Below are 13819 nucleotides of genomic sequence, written 5' to 3'. Positions count from 1 at the left end.
TCATCTGTAGCTCTCTGAGGAAACTGAGGGAGACTTTGGTAGAGTAAAATTGCGCATTATCCTTTGAAAGGGATTTTAAGAAGCTGACCTGCTGAATCACACCCAGTGGTTCCAGGGTTTACACAGCTCATGCGAGCGTTCTGTAGACAACTGGCAGCAAAGCCATACGGGACAACAGCGTGCTGACTAACAGAAAAGCCATCAGGACACGGGCAAGGCTAAGTCTATATGATCCTTTAGTGGTACTGTGGCCATCACTTCTGTTTATATGCAAGAAAGTCAATGATCAAAAACAGTATATGTTTGGCACTTTTACAAATAATTGATTTATCAGTGACAGCATATACGTAACAAAAATCCCTGCTCCATACTAATTATTTAATATAATAATACAAAAATAAAGGGGGAAAAAATGAAATTTTTGATATTTCTATTCCAATGTTATGTAATTACTTTCATACCAAACATGATCAGAGTATATGTGCGTTTGCTAAAAGAATAAAACCTAAATTAACATTAATTTGCATTGCTCCAGGTAGCTTCATGACCATCTATTTTTGTCCCAACAGTTCTTCAGAAATGTTTATTTTCATAGTCAGAGCTGTTTATTGTCAGAGCTAACAAATGTCCTAAAAGTCACATGAAGACCAGTACACACTCAGCCCAACACAATTTAATGTGTGTGTCACTAATTAGGACAACACTGAGATAAATTTATCTTCTAAAATAAATATACTTTTTAATCATCACTTTAAAGAACACAGATGCAAATACTTTCTCTTTATGAGGATAGTGGAGAACTAAAATGAAAGTAAAACTTGTTAAAAAAACAAAAAATATTTTTACAAGGTGGGCCTTCATAATATTTTATTAATAATATACCGCACCTTTAAAAAAGTACACTAAATTTCCCCTTTTATAGACAAAATACATTTTTAAAGGACTCAAACTTTATTTTTTTATTTTGAGTAAATTCTGATTTAGGTGTTTACTAGCACCAAAATTGAATAATTACCATTTTAAATAACTTTTTTTTCATTAGGAACTTTGTCTCAAATATACAGTGGAGCTCTTCTGTCATAAACCACACATCTAAAATCCACCCAGATAAATGCAGCAGTTCTCACCTGTACCAGGACGTCCCATGATGATGTCCTTCCGCGGGACTGGGTGCAGACTTTCTGCTGGCAGGATCAGGGGAAGCAGAGCTGTAGGGGAAGGATGGCACGGAACGGGCTGCTGGACTCCTGTCCCAAACCCGCTGCCTCTGTTGTCTTCTCGTTCTCCAGAAGAGTCCGTGTCGGTTGTGGCAGCAGCTGAAACTGTTGTGCTTACTGTAACTGATAGGGTCTGTGGGACGGGGGCAGAGGGGTCAAACCCCGGCAAGGCGGAAGGTGTTGGGGACACCAGCAGGAGTGTTTGAGCTGGGCTGCGGAGGAGGACGGCGTTATTCGGTACTGTGGCTGCAGCGCGGTTAATTGGGACTGGAACCTGCAGACCAGAAACTGGGTGAGAATTGAGGGGGGTTGGGGCAACGTCTTGAGATGAAGTGCTATCTGTTTCCCCCTCATCCGCACCTCCTCCTCTTCCCATGGGAGTCTCTGTAAATTTTGTTAGAGGAACTTCGGGATTCCTTACAATGACAGGGGAGTCCCGTAACGTCTGCTGAGAGACGTGGACTACACGACGAGGCCCCCCTTCTGTACTGAGGGTAGAAGGAGGGGTTGGGGACACTAGCAGAGGAGGAGGGGAGACGGCTGTAGAGGATGAAGGCCTGCTAGCAGACAGGGTGGTCCCTCCTTTGGGCCGGGAGAAAGTGGGTGTGTGACTGCGGGAATGTGATGCGGGCGTTTGGGGGGACAACACCCTAAAAGAGTTGTTGAGGTCCACCTGCTCCAGCTCTGTTTTGGGGGTATAATCATGGTGGTGGGTGGGGAGCGTTGGTGGTGGGGGTGCGTCGGGTTTTCTTTTGTTGGGGCTCATTGGGACGGTAAACGTTAAGTTATTGTGGAAGGACGAGTGGATACCCGAAGGGTGTTTTTCCCTTTCTGCACCTCCACCTGGGATTGCAACCTTGCTGCTCCCGCCCCCTCCTCCTCCTCCCCCCGTGCCGCTGGGCTGCCGGGGCCTTCGGTGTTGCAAGACTGGGGAGGCTGTAATGGGGGAGAAGTTAGCCGGCCTGAAACCAAACAGAGGGGAGGGTGAAGGAGAGGGGGCAGGGGAGAAGGGTGACTGGTTGGAGATGGGGGAGAAGGAGGGGGTTCCGGAGCGGGAGCTCCCTAACGACACCAGCATGGTGGCAGCCTCACACTCATCAAAGTCGAAGCGTGACGACAGTTCATGGGGAAGGAGGGACGGGAGGACCAGGCGCGGTCTGGAGTCTCCTCTGCTGCTGATCTCACTGCTCTCTCTGGATGTCTCGTCCCACTCAAACTCACTGCTGGCTTGTCGCAGAAGGTCCGAGGGGGTGACTGTCCCCGAGCTGTTGCCCCCTCCTCCCCCCTTCTCTCCGCCTGCTGCCTCCATCTCCTTGGTTCGCATGGACAAGTGTCGAGAGCAGTACCCGCGACGCTGAGACTCTTTCATGCAGCCCTCCCTGGAGCACAGCCTCCTCCACTGCTTTCCATTGAACTTCTTCCGAATCCCATTTGGCGTGCACACCACGTCCCCCTTTTTGTACTTCTGTTGAGCCAATGAAAGAGGAGTCCGGCAGCGAGAGGAGGCAGAGGAAGACCCAACACTGGAAGTGGGTGTGGGGGTCTGAGTGGGAGTGGTCTTTAGTGGAGGTAGGTTTGTTTGGATGCTGTTCATTTCAGAGATCTGTAGGACAGGAGAAGGTGTTGGCTGAGGATTTGAAATGGTGGAGAGATTGGGTGGTCCAAGACCCCCCACTACAGAGAGGTGCGGGGAGAAAGTGGGGTGGTCACTGGCTTTGGAGGTAATATTTCTGGGATGCGGAGGATTTGGTTTTGGACCAGCCGTGTGGACCCTGTTAAAATGAGATACCTCCACGTCTTCCTCTGGGGTGGCCATCTTCTTCTCCCTCTGTCTTTCAGAGAATCCATCTCCACATCCAGGGTCGGTGATGACCACTACGCTCGAAGTCACAGAGGAGCTGGATGGTCCAAAAGAATGTACCCCTGTACCCCCATCATGTGAGAAATCGTGACCCCCTAGCACCCCCATCCCAATACTCAATTGGCAGACCTCCCTCTCCACCTCCATCTCCTCCCGCCGCTCCCTCTCCTCCCTTTCCCTTTCGCGCTCCCTCTCCTTCGCCCCCCCACCATCTAAATGTGAGACTTCCCAGGGAGGAGCAAGCAGTCGCAGGCTTTGTCGAGACACCCACACACCTTTTCCGTTGACTTTGCTTTTCTCTGTCTCCTCGCTCGCCCTTCTGCTTTCACTTTCTTCATTCAGGAGCACCTGGTACGGAAACGAGACACCAGGGTGGGGGTCCACCCGGGCTACAATTCCCTCTCTGTAAAACAGACAACCCCCTTCCTCTCCGCCAAACGGCACACACACTCTGGTCCCGACAGCCACAGGGGCCGTGCCGGGTGGGGGGGTGTCCAAAATGAAATCCACAATCCTTTCAGTCCGTGAGGGTGACGTCATCGGTCCGCCATGAAAAGGGTATTTAACAAGGGTGTCTTCTCCGTGGAGAACAATTTCCACAGTCTCTCCACTCACCCTTCGCACCAGCCCTGGGCTGAATACAGAAGATGGGTGGCATCCGTCTCCATTTCTGACAGCCTCTACAGTCCTGTTTTTTTGGCGAGCCAACACCCTCTGGTTTTTCATTCCTTTAGCCAGAGTTTCAGCTAACCCTTCTGAAAGACTCATTTCTTGCTGTTGGGCATTGTGGAGTGGAGATAGGATATGAGTGCTTGGTCCTGTTGCTTCTATTACATCCAGGTCAGCAGAGTGCTCACTGGCTGTATCGGTGGAGTAGGAACGCACTGAGTTAGGGGTTCCATCTACTGCGTTCTCCCCACCCTGGGCCTCTTTTTCCTGGGCATTTGCAGTCCTGAGGGTTTTATCATCCACAAAAACTATCCTGTTCACTTCTGTAGCTTTACTGTCCACAGTCAGCACTGACAGTGGATTACCTGAGCAATTATTACTTTTGCTATTGATATAGGTGCTGTAGCTCCCCACACTACTAGTACTACTGCTTGTTTTACTGGTAGTAGTTCCACATATAGTATTACTGTTAGTACTTGTGCAGATGCGAAAATTAAAGCTTTGGTTAACGTGGGAACTAAAATCCTTACTATTCTTGAAGTTATTATCTTTAGTATTTGCAGTGTTGCTAACCTTACTGTTAATATCGCAGTAGCTGTTCTGTATGAGTGCAGGGCTGGAGGTAGGAATGCTAGTCATGACACTTGCATTGTTAGCAAAGTGCTCATAGGTGTATTTTTTCTTGGGTATTCGAGCCTTGAATGTGGCCGTTTTCCTGCTGGAGATGGAGCCTATGCTGGGACTGTGGTTGGTGGCTTGAGGTTGCAGCGCTGGCAGGGAGGTAGGAAATGCTACAGAAGCTGTGGGTAAAGAACTATTTCCATTGGTGCCCACTGTTTTGTCCTTTTGCGTCCCTTCTTCTGCTTTTTTGGCCTCGTTCTTTTGTGACTCCGTGTGGTTCCTAAGTTTAGTAGGCTCCTCCTTCATGTTTATATTGCTTAACGTGATAGGCTGTTCAATGGAGTTGGGGACAGTGGGTGGGGAGCGTTTTCGCTTCAGGGGAATGTTAGGTGTGTGCTGTGCAGCTTTGACAGACATCTCCTTCTTGACTTTTTTGGAGTCTTTTTCATGGAGTGCATGAGATCCCACCTTCCTCCTCCCACCTCTCCCTCTAGTTAACGAAGGTGAGCGTCCCCGGTTCTTCTTCAACGGCCTCATCTTGATCTCTGTGTTCACAAAGTGCAGTATGTGCTCCTCTTTTTCACTGTTAAGGCACTCCTCGCAATGTTCTTTTATTTCTGCTCCTTCTCCTCTGATCTTCGGCCCTGTGCGATGTTGTCTGAAGAAGAGAAACAGAGAGAGGGAAGCAGAAGACAGGTGGTCATTTATTGTCTCCATTACTAAAAATTTGCCAAGCGCAAAGCTGATTCACTGCATGAAGCCCTGTAGGTTTGAAAGTCTCTCCTTCAGTCCCCACACATGATTTATGTAAATGCATGCACGTCTTTTGCTTCTATTTGCGTGTTGACTAAACATAAAACTAAGATTCAATTTAGTCACAAATGATCATGTCATTCATTGAAATTACTGCCAAAATCAATAAAACATGTTTATTTAAAAAAAAAAAACGGGGGGAAAAAACATACAAATACTGTATCCCATTTTTAAGATGTTCAAAGAAAAGGAAATTACATTTTTAGGTTGCAAAAGTTATGATTAAAAAGCATTCATTTTTGGAGGACTAACAATTCAATTTAACAACAATTTGATTAATATCATAATTTGTGGTTGCTGATTCGATTCTTAGTCGGTCTGTTTACAATTATTTTACCTATTGGTTTTTATGTCGAATGATCCGATTCAATTACCTAAAATTAATCCAGGACATCTTTAGCCAAATAAATATATTTATCTCGGACTCACCAGTGTGACTCAGAGATAAATAACTGGGAACTGAACAGCGCCGGCAAAGTTTTTAAAATTCCTTGAATTCCTTAAAATTTCTTGAAAGATAATCAAATGTAAATTAAGTATGTGTACAAATAAACAAAAAAACAAGATTTTCTCAAAACTCATTTATATTTTAGTTTCTTAAAGTTCAGCCACATTGTATGCTCACATGTCTTTGTTAAGTGTTTCCACAGATTGGACTGGAATGATGGATTGGTCATTTTTTTGCTGCCATCACATGTGTGTTGTCTGCTGTGACGCACTTTGTCATTTTTACGTAATGGTTAAATAAACCTACCATGTCTCAACCAAATTTATATTTTCCAATATCGATATTATTGATGTCTTTCATTTTGAAACAATTTTATAAAAGCCATAGGTCCATTGGATTTGATCAACAGCGTCCCTCAGACAGATCAAGCTGGTTGGATCGTAGGGATAAAACTCATATCATCAATTAAGTCAATTAATCATTACACCCCTATTAATTAATACATTAATTTTAGTCAAATAACAAATTTGGAAAAAAAAAGAGTGTGCTTAAAGATGCCTTTAGTACAAAGTTTGACTTCTATAAGAGAAAAATAGCGGGGCGGCGTCCTGTGTGAGGTCACCACTTTAACATGTCATGAGTGGGAGAGAGGAGGAAGAACACACAGCTGTTCTGATGTTTGATCGAACGGGCTGTTCTTGTGGAGTCAGTGGGAATTTCCACAGTGGCTCCAGCACTCACAGGCTCCCTCTCAGTCGGCTGTCTCAGACACACAAACACACCCTAATAAACACCATCACACTTCAACCAGAAGACAATATAATTAGAATAATCTGCTTTGGTAACATACACCCAAAAGGAGAGAAATGAAACGGCTGATACGGGATCCGGCACGCTCACTGATGCGAGATTACAGGCCAAATACGTTCACACAGAAACACACACAAGTGTGCCATCCTCTATTACTCAGCTGCATGTGCAAAGGCATGGATTTCTACAAACGCTGATAAGAACTTGAGAATTCTGGTTCATATCTTACACACACTTCCTGTTGCGATGCTCGGAAAAGTTTGTCCCTCACACAGAAAAATGACCTTGTAGTCAGTTACATAACAAACACTAAAATGAGCGACGTGTCACGTTATAATTGTTGCCCCGCAAAGATGACAAATGTAAAACAAATGTTTGTTTTTTTAAACTCATATTGTAATCTCATTTTTCATTTTCAAACACTGCACAGAAGTGAGAGCTCCACTATTTCCACAACTGTTTTCTACATGTTCAACTGAACACCAGTTATCATACTGATGTAATTTTAGTGCAGCAGCAAGTATGCAGTTTCACAAGTGAAGAGAACTTTTTCATACGGTCATTTCCTGTGGATGCTTCTCTGGCTCTATTTATAGCAGGGTATACTAATTACTAACTATACAGTTAATTTTTAAAGATGAAAAAAAGAATGCTGAAAGCAAAATAACAGAAAAATGTCAATCTTTTTTTTAAAAAAGCTGGGGTGTGTGGATTCTACCTTAAAATCAATGAAAAAGAGGGAAGGCAAATAAATGTGTTTGCTTGAATCAAACTAAGCCCTCGTATGCTGAAGTAGAAGAAGACGCCCTGCCTGGAAACGCCTGTCCTAAAGAGAAAATGTGGAAAACTTGGAAAGACAGGAAGGAGTCAGGGCCACAGGGTGCACTAGATGACTTGCGGGGTCTGATCTTAGCTTAGAAAAATGTGTTTGGTCATGCTTACAGCCTCCCAAACTCCTCTGGACTTGGCCTGATAAGTCAATGGCCGGCCATGTGTCCCCCCCCTCAGAAACTGTGACGAGTCTTGGACAGCAAAACAGACTGTTTATGCAACATGAAAATGATTTAGGAGCTTCTGAATTTTTTTCCCAGGTATTGCAACCAGTGCAAAAATGTTAAACGTGGCTCTGAAAGATAATAAACCTCGACTCCGAGTGAAAGCTTTGTCACATTTCTAGCAGTCGTCTTTCTAAACTCTGCTTTCTTTAGAAAAAAACCTTAATTTAACATGTTTATAAAAAACATCAATGTCAAAATTCATTTAGGAAATAACTGTGATAATTTCTAAGCTAATCATGTCAAATTCTACATGTAGAGAAATTAATAAAAGACAGGGAAGTGAAACGTTTGTCGTATTTTAATCCGTCCTTGAGAGATAAAAAGACTGCATACTCTGTGCACTCGGGCAGTATGTCCAAAATGTAATATATCGGCAGGCCTTTAACACAGTCTATGACATCAAAAGAGTCTGAATTAAAATATTTTCTTCTCAAGCAAAGATTTAGGAGAAGTGCAGATCCTAATTTAGGTAATTGTAGACACCGTCCTGTTATAAAGTGGTTACGAGCGACTGTTTTCTCTTCTTTTCTAAAGCCACTGTAAATCTCAAATAGGCAGATCATCAGCATCTCCACGGAGCTGGATCGGACTCCCTGTAAACAGCAAAAAGGGAGATGTTTCACCTAATAAACATACGGGAGCACAAAATGCAAGCCTCCTCAACAGCAGCAACCCAACTTTACACGCACGCTAAATGCCCTCCTTGGAATTTACAGCGCTGTCGTGCATATGCTGTGAAGCTCTCCTTGGGCCTATATATTGTTACTCGCTCACACACTCATTGTGCAGTATAAGCACTTGTCCTTGTGCATGACTTTACAGTCAAAGTTTTGCAATCAAGGGGGTAAATAAACAACCAAAAACTACGTTTTTTAAATAAAGTGTGGGGGGGAAAAAAGGCTAGACTGTGAATTTCATTTTCTAGATGAGGGAAAGGATGACTCTAATAAATCATCTAAATGAGTTCTTATCGGAAGTGTTAATACAGAGCAAAAAAAAAAAAAAAGTAGTAAAGTATTTATTACCTGATCATGCCACCCTAATAAACCTCTACGTTGATGCATGTTTAATGAATTAGCCAAGGAGAATGCAGTCTGTGCCCACTGCAGTTTGGCACATAATGAGAGGGATGCAGAGGGTGCTTCTAAAGGTGTCCATAGCTGTGTTCAGGTTATGTCCACCATGCTGCGTTCGCACTATATGTCAATACGTGTGTGTAGGCATTGTGCGGCTCCTTCTCTCTTCCTAGAAACGTTTTATGGGTGCCTGTATGGCTTCGGGAGGGGGATGCGGTGATGGAGACAGAGATGGAAAAAGGAAGACCGTGCAATAAAAAAAAAAAAAAAAACAACAACAACAAAAAAGGAGACATGAGGACAGATGTGTTGGCAAAGGCTGGCATGGCCCTCTCGCTCATCAGAACGGCAGGGCGGTCGGTTTTGCCCTTAACTGGGTCACGAGGGAAAACGCTCAAACATGAAACAGCAAAAACTATATACAATTATATGTTCTCTGCTGCGTACAGACATGCTTTCGTTCATGAGTGACTGGGAGGTGATTCCACAGACATGACATAGAAAACAAAACAGGGTAAATTAAGTGCAGCAATAAGGCGAGTTGTGTGTGAGGATGCAAAGTGTATGAGAGAGCAAATCTGGTGGCATCTGGAATATGGTGTATATAAAGGGAAGGGATCCATTTTATTTAAAAAGATTCATAATAAGGTCTGACTTTTGTGCACTTCAGCTAATATTGATCATAAATCTGTAGAATGGAACAAATGACGGCTCCTGTTTGGGGACTGCCAATGCCACATCAATGATCAGCTGCTCAACAAGCTATGCAATAGCTGGCCACAGCATTAGAGGAAAAACTGGAGAATGAGGAGAGCATGACAGGGTGGGAATGTGTAGGACACGAGGATTTAGGTAGAAAACAAATGTCAAAAAGGAAGCATGAAATGTCAGTCATTGGTCTGAAAGCTGATTATAATAAAAAATGCACTGTCAGAAATGTGACACTAGGACAAAAGCGTAAAAGTGGAGTTTTCAGGGGGAAACAGCCGAGAAGACAAGCGACCGCATCCCCGGCTTCGATGCGCTCATCTGGGAGTACTACGAGAGGCGCTCCACAATGTCAAAGCAGTATCATGACTCAAGGCGGTCAGGCGGTCTGCGGTGCTGCTCAGTAACAAACACAAACCGGTTCCGAGTGGCCTTTCCAGAACCAGAAGGGCCCGAACGTTTTTATTTTTCGTGGGGGAATGGACACATTTGCCCCTTGGAGCACACACGCACGCGCTCCTTCGAAGCTTCTTTATGGTGACACCAAGGACTACTTTATGTCGCGGAAAAGACAAGAAAACTTCGGATAAAAAGGCGAACATTTTTCTTGTGTTTCGCTCTAGTAAGCAGCCAAGCAACATTAGTAGTAGTAGGGGGGTTTGTAGATGTCGTAGTACGCAAGAGTAGCTGAAGATATACACATAATGACACGGTGAGCCAAACCAAAACACGATGGTTTCGTTTTTTCACTTCTGGAATAAACACGGCACGCGCCCGTGCGAATGTTAGTAAACATTTGAGCTAAAAATGTAATACTGCTAAGCTAGCGTCATTCAAAACTCGGGGAAACTAACGTCAACGAAGAGTCATCCGCAGTAACCGAAATTTTTTTAAATGAAAACCTAAGCATGAGTGTTTTCTTTAAGAAAAATATCCTACGGGTTTGCGGTGAAAACATTTTAGAAAGTTTTTAGGCTGTTTATCCCCCCAACCCCTCCCCTTTTAATCGGCTCTTCCACGGCTCGTAAGCCGTGCCACTCCATTCCTTCGGACGGGGAGCAGAGCAAGAAAACGACCGTTGGCGGTTTTCTCGACTTGCTTCTGTTAAATGGAAAGTGTGTGTGAGTTGAGCTTCAACTGCCCAGTGCCAACTTAGTTTTCAACTCACCCAAACAGAGCTTTTCCTCTCACAGGGGAAAGATTTGTGGTCTCATTCTCTCGAGAAGAAGGCTCGGACAACTCTTGCTAACGCCTCCTAGCTGTCGTCTTTGACCGTGCGAAGGCAACTTAGGTTCTACTTTTCCTCCGCAAAACATGTCTTTCCCCCGCAGAAACTCAAACGGGAATACAAAAAAAACTATCGGTCGTCTTTTCCACTACAGTCACAAAATGGTGAATGAACTACTCACAGCTGGCTAACCTGACCAATAAGGGCTCGCTGACAGGTACAGTAGCCAATCAGCGTCGATGTCCCAGAGCAGGGGGCCGGGCACACTGTCAAAGTCCTGTTGACAGACAGGAGCCTCCCACCAATAGCGGAAGGAATGCTGAACAAGACCAGTGCCCTCTCCCAAACTTTACAGTGTCCAATAAGAACTTTGGGAACCATAGGAACAGCATGGGGGAGGGCCGAGGGGAGGAACAGAACAACCGCGCGCCAATTAAAAGGCACAAACGCCCCCTCCCCTTTTGAAAATGAGTATGTTTACCATAATTGACAGCACAAATGTCATCCTTTGCGCAGGCACTGATAAAATATCAGCCGATCCACTAGACCAGAAAATAGACGGAGCATGCGGGTGAATGCATGAACCTCGAGTTAATTATCTGCAAACATCTAAACTGCAAAAAAGTAAACCAAAATTATTATTTTTTTTGCATCATCCTTTCTGCATATAGAATAAAACAACTGGAAAAGACACATATATCTAATAGCTGTCCTTTGATTACAAAACAACTCCTGTGTTGCAGCCTTTACTTTCCGATCTCCCTTTTCTCTCAGCAACAGACGCTCACTTTCACTGCTTTCAGCCAATAACGGGGCTCACAGAGACTCCGCCCACTCCGCTGAACCTAAACGAGAGCTTCACGACGCACGTCACTTCAGTGGCAGGAGATTGGACAGGTGTGCCAAGTCTTTGGGCCAATAGACGAACGGGGAGGTGATGTCATCACAAGTGTTGCCACCAGCTGGACCCAGGGGGCGTGTCTTTGACGTAAAGCCTGCTAACCCTGCGTTTGCAACTTGCGGTGGTTGGAATGAGTCTGTTTTGCTTAGTAATAACTGTGAAAAGAGGCCGTTTTGGAAGGCAGGTAATCTCATGTGCAACATATGATCACTTTTATAAACGACCTTCCGCTTTCACGCAGAGGGGTTAAAAAACGACGTTATCTTGCCACGGATGTAGTTCATAATAGTAAACATTACATAATCGCATAGTCTTGTGCGTAGTAGAATACCAGAATCATGCTGAGGCGCACACTCATGCAACTGACGGTGGCAGCGCCACCTGATGGTGGCGTCTGACGGGGGCATCCAGTTCAGAGATGGATGAAACGAGACGTTCAGACCTAAAAACAGAGGAACACACGGATTGGTTAAACGCACAACGATTCTATACTTTCTAAGTGTGGGGAATGCACGCGCCAGTGTGCAGAGGAATTGGACACAGACAGGAGTGGGAATGGATTCAAATGTTGGTGATGACTGACATCTAGTGTTCATTGGGTAGAACTGCAATCTGAGTCAAATTTAATAAAATAAAACCCCATACTGGTTTTGTATTAAAAAATTATTATAATGAATTTCTCAATGAACATCTATACGGAAAAATGACACGCACAGAGGGATTGTAAAAATGAAATACAATCTAACATGGAGAAATTATGGATGGCATATATCAAATAATTATCTCAAAGTGTACAGATTTTGAGTTATCCATATTATGTAAATCTATTGTTTTAAGGTTGGAATAAGCGCACTATTTTAAGAGAAATACATAATAAAGGTTATTCCAATATATTTCAAAAGTCTTTTTCTATTTGCAAAAAGCGTGTTTTTCATTACTCTTAACAGGTAGTGTTTGTCATATTTGTTTTTATAGTTATTTTTCTTTTAGACGTTCTATGTTTTCTAAGATGTTCTTCGAGGCCTAGCCCTTTCATGCTGCTAAATTGTGTGCAGCTCATGGCCAACTTTGTCTGCTTTCTAGCTGACTTAGATGGTTGTTTGTCTACCTCCTGGAGAGAGTCTATTACTTCCTTGTATGTGGTGGTGGTGGGGCCTTTACCCTTGAAAGAGGGCTGTGATCATGCACTGTTCTTTTTTTGATGTCCGGGCTGTTTTATGTTGCATAGCACACGGGTTTACATTTACAGAGCACACCAAAATGCCAATTTGTCCATTGTTGAAGGTTCTGGCCATCGCTCTTAAATGGAATCTTTTTTTCAGCCCAGAATTGAATGTGTTCACCAGTGCAGAGAACTAATTGGAACCCCAGTTACAGGTTCACAGCAATGACTTGTGAATGCAAACAGCTTAGTGAACACAACTTTCATAAATAACAAAAAAAGAATAAAAGAAATTAAAAAAAAAAAGCCCCCCCCCCCCCCCCCCCTAAATCTGGATGACTTCAAAATAAATCTTCCATTTTAAAGTCACATCCGTATTCAAGTATAAATAAACATGAAAAATTACAAGGTGTGTCAGAAAATGCTTCAACCCTTTCGACGTACCCTCTTTTAAAACAAAAAGTAATAAAAAAAGACCAGATTTTATGAATCATGTGTTCTGTGTGTCTAGGTAACAAGAATCTGCTGCTCTCTGGTGGTGCAGGGGTGATAGTGAGAGGAAGATCACACCCCTTTTTTCTTGGCAGTGAAAAACTAGCTCTTTGGACACATTTCTGAAAAAGTGTGCAATCTTATTAGCAAATAAAAAACATTTAATGATGATACATTTCTTTAGTAATTTCAGCCATTTAACATTGTTGCTGATTGTTTGCAAAGAAACTACCTTTTGCCTCATTAACAAATACACATTAAATTCCTTAGTTTAGATCTTAATTTTGCTATTGGGTTTCAGTTGCAAAGATACTGAAGTGTTTATAATAATCCTAAAATGTAGTCAGCACCTCCTTGAGTAATCTGTTGGAAATGATGAGGAATTTGGAATCAAACAGACTGAAATTTTACTGTTGAAATCTGTTTTTTTGCTCCTCCAGGGTCCAACTCTACCTCCAAAACTGCTGTTAGTTTCCATCCATCCATGCATCAATCTTCCACACGTGTCTCTGCTACGACAGGGTGAAGCTGCACCCAGAGCTTCCTTCAGCTGAAAAATACAGGAGGGTTTAAACTGTCACTTGAAGTTGTAACCTGTACTTGACAAATGTTTGATTAACATTTTTGTGATTCATTATTTGTGAATATATTTCTGATTGTGATTGCAGTGGCACAGAGGAAAAGACAGCTGGAGCTCGCAGAGATGAAGGATGCTGAGGTTCTCTTTTGTAGTGACCAGGATGGATAGGATCAGG

At 43.5% G+C, this 13819-nt stretch overlaps 1 protein-coding gene across 9 annotated transcripts in view; it reads right to left on the bottom strand.

The window, feature by feature from the left end:
- The window catches only part of cicb (capicua transcriptional repressor b), a 37766-nt gene extending 24108 nt beyond the window's left edge, over positions 1-13658 (bottom strand). For 6 of the 9 annotated variants that reach the window (XM_078933556.1, XM_078933557.1, XM_078933559.1 and 3 more), the window contains exons 1-2: positions 10691-10905; positions 1128-5026 (exon numbers count right to left, since the gene is read on the bottom strand). In XM_078933556.1, coding sequence (XP_078789682.1) covers positions 1128-5026; positions 10691-10890 — 4099 coding nt within the window. In that variant the 5' untranslated portion in view covers positions 10891-10905. Of the gene's footprint in view, positions 1-1127; positions 5027-10449; positions 10616-10690; positions 10906-11741; positions 11853-13517 lie in introns of those variants that run through there. The other 3 variants (XM_023964418.2, XM_023964421.2, XM_023964420.2) reach the window with 3 other exon arrangements.
- Positions 13659-13819: the final 161 nt, after the last annotated feature.

The sequence above is a fragment of the Oryzias latipes genome, chromosome 16 (assembly GCF_053564925.1).
Source record: "Oryzias latipes strain Hd-rR chromosome 16, Olatipes_Hd-rR_3.1".
NCBI classification, from domain to species: Eukaryota; Metazoa; Chordata; class Actinopteri; order Beloniformes; family Adrianichthyidae; genus Oryzias; species Oryzias latipes.
The sequence above is the reverse complement of the archived record's forward strand: the minus strand, read 5'-3'. Positions and strand labels throughout refer to the sequence as shown.